The sequence below is a fragment of the Cyrtonyx montezumae genome, unplaced genomic scaffold, assembly GCF_038088225.1.
Source record: "Cyrtonyx montezumae isolate F1298 unplaced genomic scaffold, pur_monq_1.0 scaffold_4, whole genome shotgun sequence".
NCBI classification, from domain to species: Eukaryota; Metazoa; Chordata; class Aves; order Galliformes; family Odontophoridae; genus Cyrtonyx; species Cyrtonyx montezumae.
The window spans coordinates 22,226,307-22,252,448 of NW_027072045.1; the positions used below are offsets into that span (position 1 = coordinate 22,226,307).

The following is a 26,142-nucleotide window of genomic DNA, read 5'->3' on the forward strand; positions in this document are numbered from 1 at the left end:
CATTATCTCTCCTTGCTTTGCCCAGAATTTTAGTTGTGCTACGGAAAGAAAATGTCAGCCTCTTATTAGAGGGTATCTTCCTAAGAAAAACTTCATTTGGTCTCATTTGTCATCTATGTCATTGTCTACTGGGTTGGCTTGCAGAAAACAAAGGAAACAAATTTAAAGCACAAAGTCTTTGAAATGTGTTAATGCTACTCTTTTCTTCAAAATTGTAAGACAAATGGAAGTAAGTTGCCTTCTCTTGAAAAAATAAGATATGCCTTTCAGCAACTGAATGCTTTTCTGCAAGGGAATTCTACAATACAAGGGAATCAGTGGCAACAATTTTATAAATTTAGCATTCACCTATTGACAAAATCTTCCATTTTCTGTGTTGCTTCATAGGGAATTCAATTACCATTTACAATGAAAAAGAATTGTGAAATTATTACAATCATTTAAGGAGCTATATTACTTCAGTCTTACAAATTTCCTGCAAGAAAAAGAACCAACAACACAAACATTCAAATAAATGGGGTCTTTTAAAAGTATGATACACATTTTTAATTCAAGAAAAGAATATGCAAAAGTCTCACTAGGTAGTTTGATGTTCTACCATTGAGAAGTCTAAAACAGTAGTTTTCATAAAGGATGCTCCCAATTCAGTCAGGGATAGCAGCAAAAATTTGAAAATATTTATTGGAAGAGTCCCTACACCACAGCTCTCCTCATCTGAGCACACAGACCACAATTCACTTTCCACAACAGATTTATTTCTATTGACATTGCTGAAGTTTGTTAGCTAAAACAGGAAGTAGCTGTAATTAATTAGAGATGAAATAAAATAATGAACTGATAAACTGAATAATAAACCCACGGAACAAATGAAATCTGTTTTTAATGTGTAACTGCTTAACATGGAGGAGTTTTTTTCTTTTTAAGAACAAACTTTTCTGAGAATATGGTAAGAGTAAACTATCAATGTGAAAAGAAAATGTCCTATAAAAACACTATAAGATATTGCTGCAGATATATATGTAACTACAGTCAAAACCCTTTCTCCTCAGAAAGGGAATTTATGAGTTCTACTATAGCGCTCTCAAAAAATAAGTCTTTTGGAGAGGAGCTTATGTAAACATTCAAATCGATGGAAACAGCAGAAGATCTTACTACATATGCTAAGGAAAATACCACACACATTTCTAAAGTTGAAGACATCTCGCACCTTGCTATCACAATGAAAATCACTTAAAGAAAACTTCACAGCAGCTTTGCTTTGGAAAATCAGAAGAAAAAAACTGAAATACTAACAACAGTAAGGAAAAATCACTTTGAACTACAAACGTCACAGTCAAAGTACTAAGAGTGCATACTGCACGAATCCTTAAGATTGAAACAAAATCTTTAAAAGATGGCACGGTTCTGGTGATTTTAATGACCACATGTGAATGTAGAGAGAATACCACACTGTGATGAGGTGTACCAAGTCACTGCCTGTATATTTTAAATTTATATAGAAACACAAACAAAATTTGTATAACATGTATGTACATAGAAATGCATACACTTTATATACAGTATATATATAAATAAATAAAGAGGTGAGAATATAATCTGAAACTATCTATGTATTTGGGTGTTATACACAAACATCCCTCTCAGAAAAATAAAAAGGAATTGAGAATAAGCTTCAAGCAAAAAATTAAATGACACACGTTATCTATACACGAGAAAGTGGCACTAAAGAATATCAGCATGCTGGGTTTTGTTAGCTGCTTCCATCATAATGCTGCATAGCTACTCCTAAATCTAAGGTGATTAAATTATCTATGTACCTATGTACACAGGTACATGTAAATTATCTATCTGTTTTGTAGCTCAAGAAAAGAAATGAAGTACATACTTTTTTCTGTGACTCTTCTAAAATAGCAGAAAAGGGTCTTAAGTTTCTCAGGCTTCCTTGGTGACCGTCCTTCAAACAATCTGGAAAACATGGCAAAATTAATTAATTAGACTTCAGGGACGCACAGCGTAGTCATTAGGCTGCTTGTAGGTAAAAGTTGAAAAACAGTCCACCCCCTTAAAGTCAGCCACTTCAGTGTTACAGAACCAGGACACAGTGGGGCTGCCTAGATGTTCTTTCCACAATAAAGCACTTAGTTGCAATACTGCTACACTGTGTCTCAACTGCACTATCCCATACAGAAACTTTGCACCACTTGCTAGGCACCAGTCTTGAAATATACACAAATACTGAGACTGCACACTCCCAACAGGAGGTATTATTTACACGCTTATACATGTAGAGCACTTTAAAATGTTGTTTCAAACAGAGCTAGTTTTTAGGTTGATTTCCTAGGTAAGTTTCTGATGAAGGTAATAATGTTATTTACTAATATCAAAACATTTCAAAAACAACATCCAAAAATCTAGATTTAATTGCAGCAAATTATCTTGGATTGAAATCAGTGACCCAGGGGTGAAAACATATGCAGTGAACACTCCAGGGTCCACATGCCTTACCCTACTTACAGCTGAGTGAACAGCTTCTTACTGCAGAGAAGAATGAAGGCAACTACATCATGCTTTCATGAACTGCATGGCACTAGAAGCATTTCTGAAGAAATTAATCCACTCTCTAATAGAAATGTCTTTATCCGCTGGGCTACTGCTGGCATTCTCAAACTCATCTGAAAAAATCTAAGCAGTAAAAGGAAGCATCCAATTTTAAGCCATTAAGTGAATGCGTGCTTTTAACATTAACTTTTTTTTTTTTCATTTTTACTGCATCATCCATCTTCCAGCAACTTGAACACGCATTACTTAATTTCACCTCCAGCAAAGTGACAAGGCATTGTTATTGGCAACACATAATGGAATTTAACTGGGAGGAAGAACAGTGAGGACTTCAGAAATAATATCCTTTGAGCAGGAAGGTCACTAGAAGATGTCCAAAATGGTGAAAGCCCTGAGGATTTAAGTTATAACACCCCTACTGACCCTTACCCCCACAAACCACAAAACAACAGTGTAAGTAAAGCAATGACACAACATTATTCGTTTCCATGCATTGAAATGAAAACCTGATTTTAAAGACAGAATGCTGCCAGCTAGACTTAGCTTTCAGCAGTGAACCAGGGTAATTTTTTTTAGTACTTCAAAAATTCTTAGCAATCTATGTGTTGAAGAGATCAATTTTATCCAAAATCTATATAAAGTTAAATAGGCTAACTGTAAGGTCGAAAAGATCTTATAAAAACCTTCAGCCTCAGAACAACCAATCAGGGATTACAAGGCACCAAGTTTCATGTGTGTATGGCCCACTTCAAAACAGACCCATCTGAAAGGTATTGGATCACACTGTGCTTGCTAGACTAATAAAGGACTCCGGAAAGAAATATAAGATGTGCATGCAGATCTTGTCTAAATGCCTAAGTTATCTCCAACCTTTCACCTGGTACAAGTCCTTTAATTGGTTCATTTCTATATTAGTCCTGTCATGCCTTCACCAGGCTTTTTTGCCTCTTCAACTTGAAATCTTGATTATGCTGCAGTCTCTCAGTATTAAGTTCTTCATGTCACAAAGGTGCTTCATGACTCAGAGTAACTAGCACACAGTGCAGGGAGAAAATACTATGCTTGAAAAAAGGCAGATCAAGCTAAATAGCAACAGCAAGGGAGATGAACTTGGTAAGTAATTATAATGGATGAAACTAGAATGTGGTCACTGTCAGCAGGGCATTTCAACCAGAAATATATATATTTTTTAAATGGAGGATGTCCAGCAATGTCCTGTCTTTTCTCTCAGTAAAAGCTGTGATAAACAGCTCTTTTCTTTTTCTCCTGGGATCAAAGCTACACTAATGCCAATTGCTTCTGAAAAATCTTATCTGCAGCAGATATATTCCCAAAACACATTCCATAATTACAGTTTTAACCCTGTGATACTATGTAAAAATCACAGGGTAGCACAGAAGAATTTGGAAAGCCCCAAGTTTTGACATCACGTATTGCAAGGGGATACTCCCCCTGCAGTAAGGACTGAAAAAATACAGTGAGGTTCAAAAGTCGCCTGCATTTTGAACAAGAAACAATATGCAACCTGTAACCATATGTCACATCTTTTACTGCAGTTAACTCAAGAAGAGATTTGTTTTAAAGACCAATTGGATCAGTGGAAAATATCCAACATGTTTTAGTAGGTTAAAAATTAGCCATATACCTTCATAGGAGCTACCTATTTATTAAGGGTTACTGGTATTAGGTTCAGCTGAATTTGATTGCTTCATGTGTTCTTTTATATTTTCAGAGAAATCATATAACAATGATGTCAATGTTTTAGGCGGCTTCCAAACTATACTAAGGTCAGAAGTAGAGACTGAAGAGATGAAACAATAAACCTCATGCTCTATATAACCACACACCCATACTGTTTTACACACAGTGTAAATAACCAGTTATCTCTATGAACAAAGCAGTGCATAAGCAAAACAAATAAGAAATGGCCTAGACCTACTCTCATCAATTTAAAAGAGGATAAAATAGCAAAATTAGGAACATTTTAATCTAGGACACTATTTTGGAGATCCTCAGGCAACATTATGAGAGGTTTTATTTCTGGTGCAAATATCTGTGTTTTGGAGAACAAAGCTATATGAAGACATCAATAATGTATTAAACAAATGCTACTTCAAGTGCTGGAACACAGATCCTACTGAAAAAACAACTAACCAAAAACATAAGTGTAAACCACAAAACCAATTTACTGACAAGAACCCAGGGCCAAAAAACCCCATTAATTCAAATTAAAGAATTCAGCAAAATGAAGTGCACTTTAAATCAAATGCAAAGTACCACTTTCAGCTGAAGCAATTGAAATATCACCTCTAACTGCATTCGCAAGCTATTTTTGCTCTGCACAGGATGTGCTTACTGCCATGCAGCTAACTTCCACTTAGTTGGAAGTCAGACACCAGGGCACAAAGCCTGTGGGGCTGACCACCAAATGGAGCTGAGAATTTATTCTAGCTCTACAGTGATGCTTATCAAATAGAAGATGTATTAGTGAGATATGCCTATGGGGATACAGTTAGGGGTTCTGACAAGTCAAAGTCAGAGATTTAAAAACATAATACAGGAGATGAGCCAACAGCGTGGTAAGGTAGGTTGTTAAGTCACTGTGGTTATATGAAAACTTTCCTAGCTAACAATCAGATACTTACTTCAATTTTCTGAACATATCCTAAACACAGGAAAAAAAATACTAGAAATAAGAACAGTTCTTGGTTAGATGCAAGTAAAAATTAAAAAGTTACTCAACTGTCAACAAACATATATTGCAGCCACATTAAATATTACAAAAATGTGTGCTTTTTTCTCCCCTGAAATAAAACAAAAGCATTTTAAAGGTATAACAAATATTCTGCTTTCTACAGCCACACTGTCTACAAACTCAAGTTTGCCTTCTTTTCAATCTACATTTTCATCTTAGAAGGGAAGAACTAGAAAAACAAATATCTTAACATGCAATTTAACCTCCTAGCTAATACTGAGTACTTCCTTATCCATATTTCCTTCCCCATCCTGTAACCCTCCCATCCACAGGCTGGGCTTTTTTTCAAACTTTACAGAGTACACTGCCTCTAATGTGCAAATACAAACCTAACTTAAGACTCAGGGAACTGTACAGAATAGCAAAATACTTGAAAAAAGAAAAGAACAGGTGTCTTTGGTTCTGTATCTTGTTACATTCCATGTCCATGTACACATGGAGGGGTGGAAACACGCTCAGATGTTATCTGTCAACTCTTAGTGCTCTCCATAAGATCAAGGGCTATGCTCTCAATTGCCAGCAATCTCTATTTGAACTACTAAAATTTCACACAGATATACGCAAACCCAAGAAGAAAAACTCATAACATGACAGTGACACAATAAATGAATAAATGAATCATTTAGGATTACATCAGTTGCACCAGGGAACATGGTGAATCATCTCTACCATCCTTTTCCTGCTATCTTTTTTCCTCCATGAAGTTCCAAAAGAAAAATAAAGGTCTTCCTTTTACAAAATTATTATCATACTTGTTTACAACTTTTTTTCTGAGCTTGGATTTGCATCTCTAAGCATAGTTGAGCAGAACACTTTGTTTCAGTAATACTTCTGTCACAATATTATTTGATACTTTTCTTCAATTGTGCTCATAGTAACTTTAGTCACACATGTATTTAAGGGTACAAAGTCTGTATGCATCAACAGAGTGAGAATCCCACTGTGTATAAAACTCATATACAGAATTTTTATATAATTATGTGTACAGATACAACTGCACAAGATCTAGAATAATCTCTCAACATATGATAACGTCAGTCTACCATACATCAACAATGAGAATTACCTTAGTTACCAGTATTCTTTAACTGAAGTATTTTCTTAAAAAGTAACCCCCCAATGTAGGTTACAAAAGTATTCCAGGGGAACTAAGGACAACTCACTGGAATGTAAGAAGAAAATAATTTCGTACCACTCACAGAATGAAAGAAAAATTTGGAAATAGTTGTTTACTTAACTCTTTACCTCATCCTTCTAAACCTCTATTTTCATGCACGTTTCATAATGTATAGACCATATTAGCACAGTAGTACTTGTGTAAAATTTAAAAATAAATGTACATATTGTAGAAAAAAATGAATGTACATATATCACTTTTTTTTTTCTGATAAAAGGTGTGTGATTAGAAGAGTTTGGAGGTCACTGCCCTAGAAAGCTTCAAATACTTAAAAGTCAATTACATAATTTAAGATGAGGAAGTCTGAACAAATTCAAAAAGGCAAGTTCACTGTAAAATACTGATTCTTACAAGGAAGTCTTGTTGCTATTGAAAATATTTTAAGTGAGAACTACAAACAAGGCTTTTCAGATTACTAGAACTTCAATAACAAATTCTGAACGTCATATTAATCAAAAGTAGCCCACCAAGATGACCTGCTCAGAGATGAAAGGCAGATAAAACAACTAGTGAGCACAAAAGGAAAGGTTACTATCTCAACCTTGAAAATCTGGACAGGTTTCTTAGTTTCAGCTGGGATGGAATTTTCTCTTCAGAGTGTCTGGTGTGGTACAATGTTTTCACTCTAGGAAAAAACAAGGTTCATAACACACTGATGCTTACAATTGCCTCTTAAGCAGTGTTCTATAGAGCCAAGGCCATTTGCAGAGAAGAGCCCAAGGAGCTGAGAGGGAATAGAATTAGGACAGCTGACTTAAACTGGCTAAGGGGATACTCCATACAATACACCATCCGCAGGAGGAGTTTTGAAGGAAGTGGGAGTTCATCTCTTTCTCTTCTGCTGCTCAGAGGACTAGCTGGGCATCGCTCAGGGTGTGGTGAGCAACTCCTTGCCCATCACTTGTTATTAACATACATATATATATACATATACACACAGAGAAACTTGTCATAGTAATTATCCTTTTCTTTTTCTCTATCTTAGCTTTATCTCAGCCCACAAGTTCTACTTTATGGTTTGGGCTTTTTCCCCTCCCGATTCTCTCCTCAACCCCCTGGGAAGGGGTGAGACTGAGCAAATGACTGTGGTGCTGAGCCACCTGCCTTGTAAAATGACAACAGGAAAATACAGCACAAACTTAACACAAGTCAGGTGTGGTAACATCAGCTCTTTTTCTGGTGCCTAGTGTATGTTCATTTAATAACATGAATCCCATTAAAACAGCCTATTCGGAAAGCAATTTAGAGGTTTTGAATTCCCTTGGCATCAAGTAGGAGAAAAACAATATTTCAGTAATTCTACCTCACAGGCACTTTCTTATTTACTGTTGTGTCGTAAGTATCAACTGTCATCACTGACATCAGAATAACATGACTTGTTTTGCAAGCTCAGTGTCTAAAACCATAGCAAAAACTTAGAGCCACTTTTCAGAGAAGCAATGCATCTCTCAGTCTAAATCAAGTTCTCTCAGAATCAGATAATTTATTCCCCAGAGAATACTCATTAGTGTTGCAAAACTGATGTTGTTTACGAAGAGACAATTGCATTACTGGTAAATTAGATTTCAATTCTCCTGTATAAACATACTATACAGTTTGCCCATTTCCTTTCATATATTATACATTCCATAAAAGACATATATATCTTAACTACTGTTTTTCTCCCCCCCTCATTCCCAATCACTTGAAATTGCTTTAAAAGCTTGCTTGATAAAGATGAAGAATGTCAGTCATACTAGAATACTGCCTGTTTCAGAGCAGAGCATCTCACTAGCATACATGCCAGAAGATCCACCAGGTTTGTGTTATTAGACATGCTGTCTTTAATTATAATACAGCCTCACTTGCTTTAACAGAAGCTACTACAGACACCTAATGCCTTCGCTTCAACTACAGCAGTTTTTCAAAAATGAACAGTGAAGTTACTGTAACTTGATGTTACAGGCAAGAACAGATCTGTAGCAGATTAAAGGTACAGCAAAATGGGTCTTTGACACAGGAGTTCTCTTTTTGGTCACCCAGAGAACTGAGATAAGATCACAACAGACTTCTGTAGTTTGGTTGTTGGTTTTTTGGTTGTTTTTTTTTTTTTCCTGTTGGTTTTATTTTTTACACAGTATTTGCAGTTCCCTAAATTCTGAATGCTATGGTAGTAAGACACAGGTCTGACAGCTCAGTCAACAAGGGCACGAAAAACCTCCACTGAACCACCTTGCCTGACATATCACTGTATTTGTTTCAGGATTTTCTCATGAATAAATGTAAAAAGACCAAAGTTCTTAACTTTGATATATTTCGACAGAGGAACAATAAGCATTCCTCACTTTTTACTAAAATGGTACACTAAACCACACACTACTCACAGTGAAGATTCACTCTCAGCATTACCAGAAGAAACTGCATTTAAATGCAACTATCATCACTTAGAAGAGTTGATGCAACTAATCCTTCACATTCAAGCAATATGCAACTTCTTCAAAAAAATTTATCAGTGAGAGTGATAAGTGGACAAATGCAATTAATTCTGTAGCAATGGAATATTTTTGCACAAAGCTGTTCAATCCATTTCCACGTTAACATATTATAAAAGCATTTTTGGGATAAAAATGAACTTACAAAATTTGGCGTTATGTTTGGTTCAAACAGAAGCAATGCCTCATGCTATTTTGTATGCTCTAATAATATTTGGCTACTGAACAGATGCTATTCCATTTGCTAAAATTCATAAATACCCAGGCTCTCAAAGCTAAACTGTGAAATCCATTTTATTAACTACATTTTTAATGAATGATGTTATTAATAACTTAAGAATTGCAAGAGGCCAATCCTTGCCAAGTCCTAAAGGGAAGAATTTAATTAAATTACAGAGTATTTCATTATACAAGTGACTTGGCCTCTGTACCATGATGAACAATCAAAACAGGCACTCACTGTCACAACATGCTATTAAACTGTTTCAGTGTCAAAGGAGGAATGTTCCCTCTGTCCCTCTCTCAATTGGCAAGAGGGACAGGAGAGAACAGATGAAGCAGAGATGATTTATGTTAATACTAACATTTAAAATGGCTTTCCTTCCAACCAGATACAGTTATTAGTGGATTCAAGCAACATACCATCATCACTACAGTAACAGTGCCAAGCACTGGTGCACCAAAAAAGCTAAAAAAAAAAAAAAAAAAGTATCTACTCAGTATCCTGTGTTGATGACCTGCTGTTAGGTCTGATTTGCATATTGATTAGGGGCATTGGGTGGAAATCAGAGTACGTTACTTAATACTAGAGAAACCTATAAAAAGAAAGACTGAAAGAGAGGGAGGGACATAACAGGACATAAATAAAAACACAGAAAACACAACTGAAGTGTACAAACAGGTGCTGATGTTTAAGTCCGTATTAAGTGAATGATAAATGATTGCTGCATAAAGTTGGAAACACAAGAAAGAAAAAGGCTATACAGTTGTGTTCCTAACTTCAGGCACAAAAATAATTTCTTTCAGTCTCATGAGCTGAGCAAAGGGCTGAAAGACTTTCACATTGATGTAAAAAGTGCACTCATAGTGAAATTGCAGAACATTTGTTAAAAATACATTATCTCAGATGCTACCATACACTCAGTAATTTTGCTTCATTATGAAATTATGGCAGATTTTTTTCCCTCTACCCAAAGAACACAGTAATTCATTCACAGTCATACAGCAGACAAATTATGCTGAGAAAAGAACCAAGTCAGGAAAAAAAACCAGAAACAAACAAACAAACATCAACAACAACAAAACTGCAGACAATAAGACTGTAGGGGAAAAGAGCTGCTGTGTAAAACAATCTGTTATGCCCATTCCTAAACAGGGCAGAGCAATAGTCCCCAAAGCCTTTAAATCAAAACATCAACATCAAGAGGAAAAAAAGTCACAAGCACTTCAATTTCAGCTATTGCCTGCTGCCTTTTGAACACTTTCAGCTTCACAAAAGGCTTTTCTGTAAAACCTTACAAGTACTTGCTGCAGTGAAACAAACCTCATCTTCGCAAATCTAAAAACATGGCATTTTGTTGTTCTTTTCAGCTCTTACAGAACTAACTTTCTAGGATGAGAAAACATAAGATTGACAGAAAGAGGAAAAAATAAGCAAGGTACTGTCTATACTCTTTCCATCAGCTTAGACTTTATCTAAGTCAGGTTACATACAGTAACATGATAGCAAACAGTGTAACTTCACCAATCAACTGGCTTCAGCTTTTATCCTGTCAGTTCACCTGTCACTGACACATTCACTCTTATTTACAGCTACTGTTAAGACACCTTTCCTACTTCACCAACCTGATCATTATCAACTACAAAATACAAAGGGGAAAATACAGTGGGTCCAACAAATGGTTAAACAAGGAGTATTAAGAAAGAAACTGCTCTTATATAAATGCATAAATTGGCAAACTCTGAAGAATGGTTATTTTCAATACTCAGGAAAAAGACATCATCTTTCCATCTTTCCTCCAGTTTTGTAAACATTCTTGCACTCAGATAAAAGTGTCTTTCTACCTTACACAGCCTAAAGCTGAGCATTACTTTCATATGTAATGTAAGAAGATCCGAAGACTGTTATATTATTCCTTCAAAATCATAAAATTGGAAATTACTTTGAGCAATGGCAAAAGAGGCAAAGCAAGAAAAACCAAAGGACTGACCAGAATAAAGCAGGAATTCTGAACATAAGTGTTTTTACAGGTTATTTTTCAAATCCATGGCATTAATTTATTTCCCTAATATTTACTAAAGTTTTTATTTCTAAGTAGTTAAAATTATCATGTCCTGAGTTAACCACTACTGCACTACTGTGACTTTATATACCCATACAATGTTCATTCACTGTGTTCATATTCCAGTGACTGCAGCATTTTATTATGTAGGTGATAATTCAACTAAATGATAATAATCCAATACTTTATAAGTCCTTAAAAAAAAAAATCACCACCAAGTATGTAGATGGAACAGTCAAAAAGAACCATGTCCAGACCCCTACCCACCCACTGCCCTGGACATAAGCCTTTCTAATGAATGGATGGTTGCCCCCCATTTAGTTGCTTCTACAAACAAATGATGGAAAAACATGCTGTTCTGTATAGGCACAAACGTCCACTAATACTTCTGTTCTGTATGCCACTGCACCAAAAGGACAAAAATCTGGTCAGCAAACTTCTGCCAAGTACAGTTTTCTGGTCTTTCTTTTAGATCCTCAGTGTAGATAAGCTCATGCTATCCCTTTGTAACAATATGCACCAAAACCATTACTATTGCATCAGTATACCAGACTTGCTTGTGCAGTGTCTCGGGCACAGACTCAGATGTGAACGATCCAAATCGTTTATTACAGGTTTTAACATCCCTTATATACTTTCACAGTTTCTCTCTTGTAGCTTTCCCACCCGCCTTTCCATATCAACAATATAACTTCCCAAAACAGTCCTTAACCGTGCATACAGGCGATTATCCAGTCAGGGCTGTGAATCTTCCCAAGCCATGCACTCTTCCTCCAATTAGGGTCTGCCATCATGCAGCTTACTTGAACTCGTTTTCCTCTTCTTCTGGAAGTGTCCTTGGTTCTCAGCCTTCCTTTCTCATGCTGTTTATCCTGTTCCACAGCTGCAGCTCTAATTATACTTTTTGTATTCCCACACCTTGATTATGGCAAGTTCAAGCATGTCGAGGCTCTTATGACACAAGGAAGTTCCCAAGTGTGCTGGGTCACAGGTAACACTACTTCATATTTCATCTCAGTGTTCAGAACATATAAACCACATGTATTAACCTCAAGGGGATAAGAAAGGTGGTGGAGTCTCCTTCTCTAGAGACATTCAAGACCCACCTGGACATTTACCTATGCAATCTAGTCTAAGGAGCTGCTTTGGCAGAGGGGTTAAACTAGGTGATCTCTAGAGGTCCCTTCCAACCCCTACAGTTCTGCGATTCTGTGAAAACCTCCAGATAATAATGTGAGTTTAATAAATGTAAGGTTGGTCCATACATACTTCTACTCAGAAGTCTGTGTGCACTTATTACTCTACAGCAGGAAATACCTCCATCTCCTTTCACAACTGAAATAACCGCATTTAAGAAGTAAAAGATGTGTGGAAAATCTTTAAAACAGACAGCACGCATGCTACTATCGAGAAAGAAAAGAATAACGTCTTCAGTTAAAATCATATTGTAGTCTTAAAACTTTCCTAGCTTGATGAGGAATTAAGTCCTGTTAAATCTGACTCTATTTGCAGATCACCACTGTTGACACAAGGGGACAACAGGAACATGGCTGGGGTAATGCTGACCTTTCATTTAAAAGCACATAAAATATACAAAGCTCAACTGAAATATGCCATTTGTAGACAAACTGCACTAGCATAATTATGTTCATGAAAGAGTATTTGTGCAAGCACAAGCAGTAAAAAAAGAGTAAAATCTGGAATACTAAACAACTTCCTGTGCACAAGAATATTTCCTACAGAGTTACACAGCTTCCCAAGTGCCATACCTGTTGAAGTTAATGTCTGGATAACTAGAATACTCAGACTTCATCTTCGCATTGCGACGTGGAAAAGTACAGAAGAAAGCATTGGCCAGAAAACTAGCAATCTGTTCCTGTGACATTGTGATGGAGTGATTCATCTTTTGTTTCAGAAGAGGTATTGGCTACGAAGTGGGAACAAAAGAGGTGAAGGGGGAGGGAGGGCCAGGAGAAAAGGGAGGGAAGGAGAGAGAAAAATAATTAGCTTACCCATTTTAAAAGAAAAAACAGGAGCACAAAATTACATTTGTTAAATTAGAGCAAGAGTAATTTAGGCCATTGGTGAACCCTTTAATCAGCAGAACCATTAAAGTCAAGAACAGTTTATTCAAGACAATTGGGAAAGGCTTGCTGACAAACTGCAGATTTCTAATCAATAATAAAAGAGAGACCAAGAAAACACAACTTACCAAACAAAATCAGGGGAAATCTAGGGGAAAAAACATTCAGGACTCACAATTCCTGGGCAATCTTAAAAGCTGACATAAAAAAATCTGTTTTGATAGTTCAATACCTAAGAACCCACTTAAGGAATGTTTCTGGCTTCACAATTTACAAAGAATGGTGGAGGTCATGCCACAATTGTCACCCAATGACTCAATTTTTTATTCCTGGCCTCCCTGAATCAAAACAGCAGACTAATAATCTTTGCAGGAAGTATATGATTAGCAATACTTATGAAAGCTTTCATAATAAAGAAAAAGCACAGCCTAATTTCAGTCTTTTATTTGGTATTTTTACTCTGGACAGAGTTTCTCCAATTGGAAGAGAAACAAAGAAGACGAAACTAAAGTTACGTGTTACCATCATTCCTTTTATTAGGCTTTGTCTCCTGATATGAGATTTTCCCTCATCATATTCAAGTCATTTCATTTAAAATGAAAATAAGTTTATGTGATAATACCAAGACAAATATGTCTGTTTACTAAGGAGTTTGGTAACAATTATGATAAATACCCTTGATAGCAGGGAGAGAACCCTTTTCACTGCCTCTTCCAGCATTCTCAGCCAGCACCATTAGCTTAGCTCCAGGAAGCTAAACAGACATGATTTAATCCCTTTAGTTGTTAATATAGAAGCTGTTGCTGATTTACACTGTTGAATACACAGCTCTGTTTACTCCACAAGACAATATATTTCATTCTTATAATTACTACATTCACTTTTTATCTCGTTCTGTCTTCCGGCTATTTAATTAACAAGCTATATACCAATGTCTGAAGTCACAGAGAGGGGAAAAAGAAGCCTAAAAACCTCTCTCTAGTAAGTTCAATAGGTCTAGTTTTACGTACAAGAAAATAATAGGTCCGACAAAATTAAATGATTAACAATTTGTACTGCTTAACGCTATAAATACTTCTATGATAGGCATTACTACGTGACCCAGTGAGTCCTGTGCTTGACTGTGTCTAGAAACGTGGTAACATTCTCAAGAAATTCTCCCAGCAGTGACTAGCTAAAAGTGCTTATGAAATATTCACACAGTTTGAAATTCTCTACTTGTTGTAGAACACTTCCCACATAAAGCAGGGAAAGATTTTCCCACTCCAGTTCAACAGAAACGACTTAGAAAAGCATGACAAAAGAGCATACAAATTCGAGTCCCAACCCCGATAACGTGTTATCGTGCATTTTCAATCCTATTTACTTCAATGAAATTATTCATGATAAGGTTTACATTAGCTTTACAACCTATAGAACTGATTCCTGTTATAACAGCAAAGAATTAAAGTTGGTACAAGTACTGTGATGCTCACAACAGAATAATCCATGCTATTAGGGAAGGCTTTATCATTAAGAGTTCTAAAATGCAAAAATCAGGTGTGTTTACATCATTCAAGTACTCCAGCTGGTAAGTTTGATAGTATTATAAGATGTGGATGATCCATTCTGTTCCCTAGGCCTCAGCTACATTCAGTAGCCTGATCTTTTGATTGATTATGAGTATTACTTTAGAGAAAACTGGTCTGCTTGAGAGCATGGAACTAGCTAGCTATGTTTGCTTACCTGTGTGCAGATAGTAGGGAGACAGAGCGCCAGCTTGACCATATCAGGAAGAATGGACTGGAATAAATGCTGGGCCTCTGCATCTTCAAGAACCTAGTTGAAAAGGGAAATAAGTAAATAAGCAATTTGAAAAAGCTTTGAAGTCAGAAATAACAACTGTACAAAAAAGTTTTTGAAAACAGGGCCTATTTAAAAGAGATAAAAAAGACCCTGTTAGCCTAATGCAAATCAAAGTTTTATAATGTTTTTTATCATAGGACCTCACTGGATTTTACCATCCAATAACCCCCAAGCTTGCAAAACAGGAACAACTCTCTCCAAAGTGGCAGCTGAAAAAGCACATGATCAAATGAACTATGTAGGAATTTTTTTTCAAAACGAAGAATGAAATTCGTAATATAAAAACATTCATACAAATAATATTAGCAATATAAATAATATAAATCACCGCATAATGACTAAAAGGATTCAAAGGATTTGATTTCCTTTGACATGCATGTCATAGCCTAAGGCAAGCATCTAAGATATTGCCCTGATAAGGACAGGCTGCTTTGTCAGACCAGTGGTCCTCAGCACAACACCAAATGCTGCAGCAAATGCAAATCTGGCCACACCCTGCTGTTCATCCCCATCACATTCCCCCAACATCTAGAGCCACTGGCTCACATATGAAAACGTTTGCAGCCTCAAGTTCCTGCATGCTGAAGTTGCAGGATCTTCAGCCTCTTCCTTTACCTATCTTCCCAGAACCGACAGCACTCAAAAAACAGGTACAGTTACATCCAGGTTTCAGAAGGCTTCTCAGAGCTTTTACATTTAAGACCTGGCCACATCAAGATCTTCTGCCCTATGCTCAGCTCCCATCCTATACTACCTGGCCCACTGTCACACGTCTGGCTGCCAAAGCATGCAGAGAGCTGTCAGCACTGACCTGGAATCTCTCTTCTAAGTCAATTCCCCGTTCTGAGCAAAACCAAAGAAAAATAAGACATCTATTTTGTAAAGCATACTGCACTCCATGTAATACAAGATGAAAATGTTTAAAGGCTACCAATTTCAGTTCTTCCAATATCATTAAAATAACTACACAGAAGTATCTTTGCACTACTCCATCCTATCTGAAGTGACACAAAAGACTAAGCATGCTCAGGAAGTTAAAAACAAAACAAAGGATACAAACACTCAAAGGACCAAAAACATATAGCAGGGAAGGGTAGGGGAAAATAAAAGAACAATGCCAATACCTACACAGTCACTTCCTATACACTATGTATGTTGTCCAGGGAGACATACAAAAGTTTTAAATTGAAGCAGGAGCTTACAAAGAACAGCAAGCCTAGACGATCTGAGAATTATTTAATAAAGCAGGAACGTAACATTTTGTTTAAGAAATGTTTCTCTATTGCCATTGGCTGCATATATACTTTTTTTTTTTTTTTTTTACATAGTACAGGTCATACATTGCTAACAGCCACCTCACCTTTATCACCATCTGCTCTAGCAGGAAACTTTTCTGTGCTCTTAGGTGCAATGTTTTTAAGTATGAGAAAGAAATAAAATAAGCATTAAGGGCCTGAAATACAGACTTCAATAAATAAAATGAATATATAAGTTAAATCTATTAAAAAAATGACATTTAACCTCTGATGTCTACTGAGCTGTCAGATTCTGATATTCTCTCCCCTTCGGGCAACGCTTCCTCTCTTTTAAAATTGACATATAAATAGTGGCTGCCATGCTTTGCTGACTGCCACAGACTAAGCAGTATCGCTTATCTGGCGACACATTATGGCACCGGACTCTGTCATAGCTGTCAAGGCTTCAACCATCTCTTTATGCTTCTTTTAAAACAATATAACAATAGCATGAGACAATTTCTTCCCTAAGCAGAGGCAGGACCAGCAACTGCTCAGCTGATGCACAGTACATAAATAGGAAGCTTACTTTTATAATTGAAATTGTGCTGCTGCTTCTCGCCTTCCTAATGGTATTATTCCTATATGCCATTGTTATTAGATAACCACTAGAAATCCATCAAAATCTGGAGCCATAAATGCTCACGCGTGTTTTCATTGGACTTCAGGCTGATTATTCCTACATCTACATCACACAAGAGTGTTTGTTGTTGCTTTGTTTTTTTAAAGGGCTACACTGTCACAAGACAAGTCACTTAATAGATCCCACAACATAAAGGTGATCTACATGAGTACTAAGCTTGCCAAAGAACCCTCACCTCTGTCCCTCTCTGGCTGAACCACTGGGAAGCCTAAGCACTCCTGGTTCTGAATGCTCAAACACAGCTTTAACTTCTCCCCAGAATTTTCTCCCTGAGAACAGTTCCTAGGGATGCATTTAATCCTGTTCCTCTCACTTACTTCTTGAAGCTATAATCAGATAAGATAAGTCAGAAACACGTAACCTTTGTCATCTTCAAGTTCCTAGAGAAACAAGTAACTCGGAGTCACGGCCATAAGCTTGTAATCTCAGCTTTACCTTTTCTGCCCTCAGATTCTTGCTATACAAGTAACGTTCCTATGACGTGTCTATAAAATAACAGTGGTGCAGCCCAACTCGCTAGGCCCCCATTCTCTTTTGACCACCAGAACAGTACAGCAGCACAACTGCAGCTCTGTAGGCCAGCCACTATCACCACATGTTCTCAGCTATGCTCAGTGCAATGTGGAGTCTGTTATCTTAACACTTCTCAGACTTTGAAAACATCAAAAAAGAACAGTCAGCCACGACAGGTAAATGGACTGCAGGGTGCAGAGCACTGACACCACAGCTCCATCTGACACACATTCCACCATTAAACACCAACCTGGAAGGGCCTTGCAGCAGCACAAAGAATAACTGGTCACAAAAACGAATAAAGATCTTTTGACAAAGGAACCCTCTTCAAAAGTGATACCTTGTATCAGTGCAAAATGCAAAATAATAATATGACTCTAACATATATATTTAGAGACATTATATCTTCATTTATCGCTGCTGAAAGAGGGATGTGCCATTCATCACCCTCAAACAGACACACCCACCCCATGCTCCTGAGATCCTTCAGCTTACTAACCCCCACAGGAGAATCATCTGAGAGATTGTCTTTAACTGCATTAGAAGTCACCCAGCCTAACAAAAGTTTCTGTGTTACAGAAACATGGAGCAAGGCTGGTGGCAAGTGAAAGAGAAGCAGGCAGACCCCTGGCCAACTGAGTACAAAGGCAGCTCTTCTCACTGAGAAAACAATGTTGATGCAAAGTTGTTAAGTAAGCATCTTAATGAAGCAAATGTCCTACTGCATGGATGTTGCACTGATTCAGTAGTGTGCTTTTAAACGCCTGCAACCTTCTAAAAGCTTCAACTATGCAAAAATTAACAGAAAAGACTGAATTTAAAGTTTGAAAGCTTAGTATTTGCATCGTAAATTATTAACAGCCTTACAATCACACAAATAAAATAAAAAAAAAAAGAAAATGGAAATGAAATAAAAGTAGTGGGTATCTCCAAGGGAAAAGCTACATGGAATCAGAGACAGAAAACACAAATTATCTTTCTCCAAAGAAATCGCTTGATGATTTTACTGTTTTTACACTGGACTGATTGATTAAATGAACATGACTTTGGGCTCCAAACCATAAGATGCAAATGTTTCAGCAAGCAGTAGCAGAGGTGAGAGCTCCTGGACAAACTCACATTCAATTTTGCAAAATGAACATTTACAGTGCAGCAAAGAGGCTTGACTAAACACTGCCATAAGTAATGGTCTCCTGTCACTATAAACTAGTCCTCCAAAATGTAATGAATGAGCACGCCTGACAGTTCAAGTAAGAAGAATCTGAGGTAGCTTGGGTTGATAGCGATGGTAGAGTTTAAATCTAAATCTGACAGCTCATCAAACCAAACGAGCTATGTATACAGAACAGAAGCTTGGACACCTCCATCTATCACATGGGGAGGTAGAATAATCAGGTTAACAGGCAAAACAACGCGCCAGGACAGCAACAGCTTAATGTTTTCAATTTGTCTTTATTTCCTCACATTATCTTTTTGTGGCTGGACAATGACCAACTGAACCACTTTCTTAATGACGAAGGGGAAAAAGAAGAATTCATTGAGACTTGACTTATTCTCTAATTCTAAGGGATTACAGCCTTCTGAGTTCCTTTTTTCCTTCTCAGCTGTCATTGTGCAGTCTGTACTATCTTAGAATTCATTTGTTTCGGTTCCTGTTTGTACTATCAGCTACTATAATAAACTGCCTTTCCAGTAACAGCTTCCCTAATTATTTTAATGTTACAAGCCATAAGATTACAGGTGGTAATGCTCTCCTAGGCAATAAATTAGACAAATGGAGCAACTTCTATATACTGCATTTACAATAATTTCATTCTCCTAATTTCAAGAATATTTTATTTTCCTCAGTACCTTCAGTATGTCTCAAATAAAACACTACTTTTATGCAACATCAAGATCTACACAATGAGCATCTTCAAGACAAGAAACTTGGCTGCAAACAGAAGTGCAGCATGGCATATGGATAATCTACGTGGACAACACTACTACACTCCTTCAGGTCTGCAACTCAAAGACAATTAAAAAAGATATGTTAACAAAGGAAAAATACTCACACTTCTGCCAAGAGTAAGGCTTGCCCAGTGGGGAATGCCCAGCACAAGGAACCTGGTATGAATCTGAGCTGTGAAGCCCAACACATCTCTGAACAGTTTTCAGAAAAGGTTTGATCAACTTTGTAATTTTGTAGTTTTAGTAAGAATAGCAGCGAAAGCAGAAAATGCTAACAAGCAATAGCTGATTTCCAAATGCTGATTTGGAAAAAGAAACAAACCAGGACACTAAGAAGTCACGCATTAGACCACAATTTCCTAAGCACGTTAAAGTCCTTTTTATATTATTTCAAGTGATGCTTTTTTCCCCGCTTTTTTCCCCTCCTTATCAGCATATACTGTGTCTCTCTCCCAGAAGGTCCCCTGTCGCTGACTTTAAACAAAAGCTCAGTTGTGCTCTCACACTGCTCTGCAAGATTAGCATGTCCACTTTCCAGTTTCCCACTTTTTATTGAAACATTATCATTATTGAAATAATGTTAAACATATTTCAAAGCCCTTCAAGACATCCTGAAGCATTTCCATTCAAACTGAGACTCTGCTTTGAGATGATGCTTACATTAAAATTTCAGCATATTTAAGCACTCTCACAACCACTCCTTGATGTAGCGTGCAATGTTGCTTTCCTTTCCTCTTAATTCCCTAACAGTCTGTACTTATCTGCTTGTTCTCCTGTCTCATGTAGATGTCAAATGCTTTTGTCCATGGTTTGTGCAACACAAAACTGGTTGAGTAGATAAATGACAAAAACTCCTCAATGTCAACAAAACAATCAAGACATCATCTATTACATTGAAGTCTTTTATCAAAGAGTGAAAGAGCCTGAGATTGCCAAGGTGCTCTCTCTCTCTCCTCTCTCTTAGATACTTTTAAATGTTTGAGAATCCTGAAAACAGGCAGACTCAATAGGTTATTTGGAACAGCTGGAAAGAAAACTCAGAACAAAAAACAGAAGCCCAAACAAGTTTTTAATCATATGACTTTGAAAACTAAGATTAATTTAATACACCTGGAGGGGAAAAAAGCTTCAAAGTCATACTCCATGTGAAAGAGTTTTCTTCTGGATTGAGTAGATGAATTCCATTTAAACATGTGTCCCAATTAGTGGCATATTGGAACTATGCCGAGACACCAGGCTGCAGCCCACAGACTTGTCTGTATAACACAAAAGATAATGTATATAAACAGGCTTGAACCCTGGTAGAAAAGTCAGGAGGAGAAGGCTAAGAGGGACACAAACTCCCTGATGTTTTTGTTTAGTTCCTCTTTTATTAAATTAATGAACTTCCATAGCTGCAGGAAAGAATATACTGACATCTGGCTCCATAGAGTTAGTGCCTTTACAAAACTAATTCAGTAGAGGAGACATTTGGCTGTCAAATCCATCTCATTTCTTGAGCACTTGCCCGATCAGAAACCAGAGAAAAGACAAAGTAATCTTTGGAGGGTGAAGAAAAAAACAACATAAAACTGGATTATGCAGGAAGAATCTTATTTGAGAGGAAGAATGCTTCTGACATTTATCAAAATCACAAACTGACACTTCAAAAGGAAAAAGTACGACAGCTTACAAGACAGAGGTTAATTCATTTTTGTTTATTTTTTTTTCCTTGAAGCTTCATTCACGTCTTCTGCCAATCTAGCCCTGATATGCTCTCTCAGGTGTATCATCACTAAAAACTGCAGCTTATCCCTTAAAGCTCTTCAGCATTCTAGACAAAATATAGTCATTTATGAGGGAATAAAAGAAAATATTTTTGCATCTCCTTCTAATCATTTTAAAAACCCATTTTATACTTCACAATACTGGAAATCTAACCCCAGCCTCTGTCTTACTGTCAACAAGTGAAACCTGAATCCTCATTTGCCACAGGCCCCAAGTAAACTCCACGTGTACATTCCTAAAAAGCAGTCCTACCATGAACAGAAGAGTCACAACCACTTCCAAAGCAAGGGCAGATTCCTTGGACTATGACCCAAACAGTTTTCCAAATGAGTTTCTCCAGGGAAATACAACAAGCTGAGAAGGGAAATGGCTTTGTTTTTACAGCAGAGTCCATAGAAATGGAAAGCTCTATCATTCAGCCAACTGCCCCTAGGTAAGGATGAAGATATGTGTCCAGGTTCATTTTAATCCTTTACCTCCCCAGAGTACTGGAAGTGAGGGGGGAGGAGGGGGAAAAATTTTACTTCCACTATGATTTTGAAATCATCTACAAAGGACTGTACATAGAAGCATTCAAGTCATCACATACTTAACTACAGCTATTTCAGAGAGTTTCTCATGAGTGTTGACGATCACCTTATAATGTAAAACAAAACAACAAAGAGTGCTCCAGACACTACAAATCTAACAGCATAAAGCAGATAAGGAAAACTACAACAACCTTAAGAAGTTCTTTATACTTATTTGAGATAGAGGGGTAAGAAATACATGCAACCTAATGGGAACAAATAAATCTATTCATCAGCACTCTGCCGTGAAACAAAAGAGAAACATTCATCAGAAGACAGATCTTTATATTTACCAGCGTAGGGATTTTCTGTTTGTTTGTTGTTGTTTTTTGTTGTTTTTTTTTTTTACCAACACAAACGTTCTCAATACAGTGAAAAATAATTGAAAAGATCTTAAGAATGTATCTTTACATATCCACAAGCACTTCAGACACAATGTAAGTACGACTCTACACCCAGCATACATAGAAATCCCTTCCCTGATATTCTGTGACTACACAATAGTAGTGTAAATAAATAAATAAACACTTAAAAGATAGTCAACTGTTTTACTGAGAAGTAGAAAAAATAGTATTTATTTTGGCTACATACTGCTGTTTCACCTGGACAATTCTGAGGTACAAATGTTTTTCAATGCATACAAGATGCTTATTTCCCTCTCCCTCTGGAAAAGCTCACATTTTGTACAACATGGGAACAAACACCTTTCTGTTTCTATGAAAATAAAACCCTCCATGGCACATTCAAAAGAGCTTTCAGTTTAGATTTGAAAAAGATAATGTGATGTAATGAAAATTGTTTGAAAACATCTGGACTAAAATGAAATTCAACGAAGAACAACAGATATGCTACTTTCAGCCTTGGGACATCTGATTTCTTGCTTAAAAGCCTACCTCTGCCATGTTGACATCTCTGAACAATGCTCACTTCTGTTCGCACTGTCCAAACAATTATAAAAATGATTTATCAAAAAACCACTCACCAGAACAACTTGGTACTTCAAAATTCTTTCCGTGCCAATACCACTGATTACAGCAATTGGGTTTTTTTGTTTGTTTTTTTGTTTGTTTTTTTTCCCCTCCAGCATATCATTCAAACTCAAACAACAAAGCACACAGGAAAATTCTTAAGACCTACTAGGATGTGAATGATGTAAATCCCTATTAGAACCACAAATCTCCCAAGATATGCACATACCTAACAGTTGCAGGTGCTCCTAAAAACAATGTAATCCATTTCAAGAAATGAAAATGCAGAGCCCAACTACAGTCCAACTAGATTATACTACAGTCACACCATCCTCAGATATGTTGTGTTTAAACTCTCTCATTTAGGTGAAAACACAGGAACAGCAGTGGGAAGTAGAAATATAGTTTCCAAAACAGTCTGTATGATAATCTTAAGAAAAACTTAATCTTATGAAAATTTAAAAATTAAATTTAAGGCTATTTGATAAAGGTTATTAAGGCTAAGACCACGGACTGTGCAATTATGTGTCTGTAACTCTTTGCAATTGCAATTTCGCAAAGGAAGCATTTCCTTGAGAGTGTATTTCTTAATTTCACTCCTATCAGCTCAGTAATCTCAAACCATGAGCAACTATTGGAGAGGAAGATGACATACCACTGGTAGAGAAGTCAGAAGCGCAAACACTAAGCTGTCAAACACTTAATCTTCGCCCTCAACTCACCTACTTGCAGCTGACATTTTCTGGAAGTGAAGTGCTCATGCCAAATGTACTAGTATACTATGTAGCAACACATTACAAGGAGAAACTGTACTTCCATAATAACCACAGCAGGCCTATTCCACACATTAGCCCGTGTTTTACTTTTCTTTACTCCAGCACAGCAAACTCACTAGGTTTTCCAGTGAAAACTACCGTGGTCTTCTTCCATTTCTTTGAATTACTCCTAAGCACACAGCATTGACTAACAGAAATAAGAATTGTCATATGCTGCACCATTCATTAAGACCACACTCCTGTATTCTGGAAACCACACAGAACATCCACAAAAGAAAAAAGCAGTATCTTAAACTACATGCATGTGTCCGTATGAATTATCAAAAGTACAATGAGAAACTTAAACTTTTCCAAAAACAAAAAAAGGAAACCAGTGTTTGGAAAAATATCTATAATATGGATGAATGATATTTATAGAAAACAGGAAAGGCTGCATGTACAAGAAATCTTTTTGCTTATTTTAGTTTCTATAAGAGATAATGCTTATAAAAGACTACAGACATAAAAGACAAAGTAGCGTGTTACATTGTTCCTTCTCCTTCATGCCAAAGATTTCTCTGAAGTTATGCAAAAGAAACTGTCCTTTTTAAAAGAGCATTAACACGTTTCATTCAGTTTTGTGTAACAAATCCCAACATACAAGTTAAGCAGCTTCTTTTGCAAGAGAAAACAACCTTCCATAGTAGATTGTAGAATAAGGCATTCCTTACACAAAATGCTGGATTACACAGGCATCAATGGCAAATAAGATGACAATAACCTACATACAAATTGACTGCCTTCTGAAAAAGCTGTCTGAAGCCAGTAAGACAACAAAACACCTACATAGTCACTGCAACCACACATATGCTTCTTCATACATCAAAAGCCATTAGCAGTCACTGGAAACTGAGTACTAAGGAGTGGAGTGTGATAGCACATCTTCATAGAGATACTAATAGCATCATCTGTTCAAGTCCTCCTATTTGCATCAGCCAGGCATGAAGGGGCTAAATTTCTGCAGTGTGCCTGGAAGAGCAGATTTTAAAAGGCACAAGGACCATCAACTCATGCTTATTGGAAGTGTTAATTACCTTAACTACTTCGACCTAAAAGAAAGAAGCATACAACCTCTCATACATTTCAGTATTGGTGTTACATCAGAATGCAACCTGCATGACAAAGTCAATTCTGTCCCCCATTTTCAACTCTAAGAATATAAAAATAGACGAATGTCCACCATAGGCACAAAACTCACCTAACAGGGATCACAAAAAGATGCCTAGCAAAGTTGAACAGCAAGCAAGGCAACTCACCAGCAGCACTCCCTCAGAATTGTGAGTAATCAGCGTTCTAAATGCTTCCAGAGATCACAGTAACTACTGCACAGATGCCAAAAGTATCTCCCTATCAGGGATTTGTACAAATCCTTTCAAAACCTGATGTGAACCCTTAGCATCCTCAGCATTCCCTAACAAGGAGTTCCTCAGCCTTTTATGCATTATATACATAAGTAACTCCTTTTGTCAGTTTTTGAAAACCATATCTACTTGGAGCATTCATGTAGAGTTCCTTAACTGCTGTACAAGAAACAGTCACTTCCTCTTCACTCTCATGTTCTTTTGGGATACCAGTGTCATATCCATTCCTCATCTCTCTCCCAGCTGAAACAAAGAAATGAAACAGTCCTACACTATTTAGGATGCTCCTCATCTGGAAGCCGTTACATACCTTTAATTCATTCCTGCCTCCTCTCACTGTAGTTTCTCCTTCCCCCAGATACAAACTTCCCACCAGATAAGGAATCCAGACAAACCAGCTATAGACACGAAGTGAACACATGGAAGATGTTTATGATGCATTTTTCAGGCGACTCACAGAAACTGCAAGACCATAACTGTTTATGCCACAACCAATTTACTTGAACTACAATCTTCAGTCTATGCTCCACAAGAGTTCAAACTTAAGAGTCAAAATATTTGCAATTTCCACCATGTGAGTGATTACCAAAGGCTACACTTTGTCTTTTAATGTAATGTTTAAGTTCTAGATTTAATCTTTTTCAGCACTGAATACTATAAGGTCATTTTATCACAAGTAACTTATTTGCTCAAACATTTAAGGAATCCTAAATGGTCCCACAAACCAAATGAGGTGCACTCTCTTTGTATATAAAATAAATTCAGCAAGAGTAGCTAAAAAAAAAAAAAAACGTAAGTCAGGTAATTATATCTAATGTTTTCCTTCTATTGAAGCATAACAGAAAAGCCTGTAACTTAAATAACTTGCAAGGAAGAACAGAAAAGGATATTGAGCATATACATTTCTTTGTTTGGTGAGAGTGAAAACAAGATATAAATGCAATAGTAATCCCCCAGGTTTCAAAGGAATTAAGGAGTCTCAAATTAAATCATGCAGACAGTAACAGCTCCCATTGTTGACTCATGGATTGAAGTTGCTTGTGAAGCTAGGTTTCTTGCATATTTTTCCAGTAATTTGTTATTAAAGC

General features: G+C 36.8%; 1 protein-coding gene across 3 annotated transcripts in view; it reads right to left on the bottom strand.

Annotated features, from left to right (window-relative positions):
* The window catches only part of PARG (poly(ADP-ribose) glycohydrolase), a 57,867-nt gene that overhangs the window by 19,606 nt on the left and 12,119 nt on the right, over nucleotides 1-26,142 (bottom strand). For all 3 annotated transcript variants that reach the window (XM_065746786.1, XM_065746787.1, XM_065746785.1), the window contains exons 8-10: nucleotides 15,054-15,146; nucleotides 13,014-13,171; nucleotides 1,886-1,965 (exon numbers count right to left, since the gene is read on the bottom strand). In XM_065746786.1, coding sequence (XP_065602858.1) covers nucleotides 1,886-1,965; nucleotides 13,014-13,171; nucleotides 15,054-15,146 — 331 coding nt within the window. The remainder of the gene's footprint in view (nucleotides 1-1,885; nucleotides 1,966-13,013; nucleotides 13,172-15,053; nucleotides 15,147-26,142) is intronic.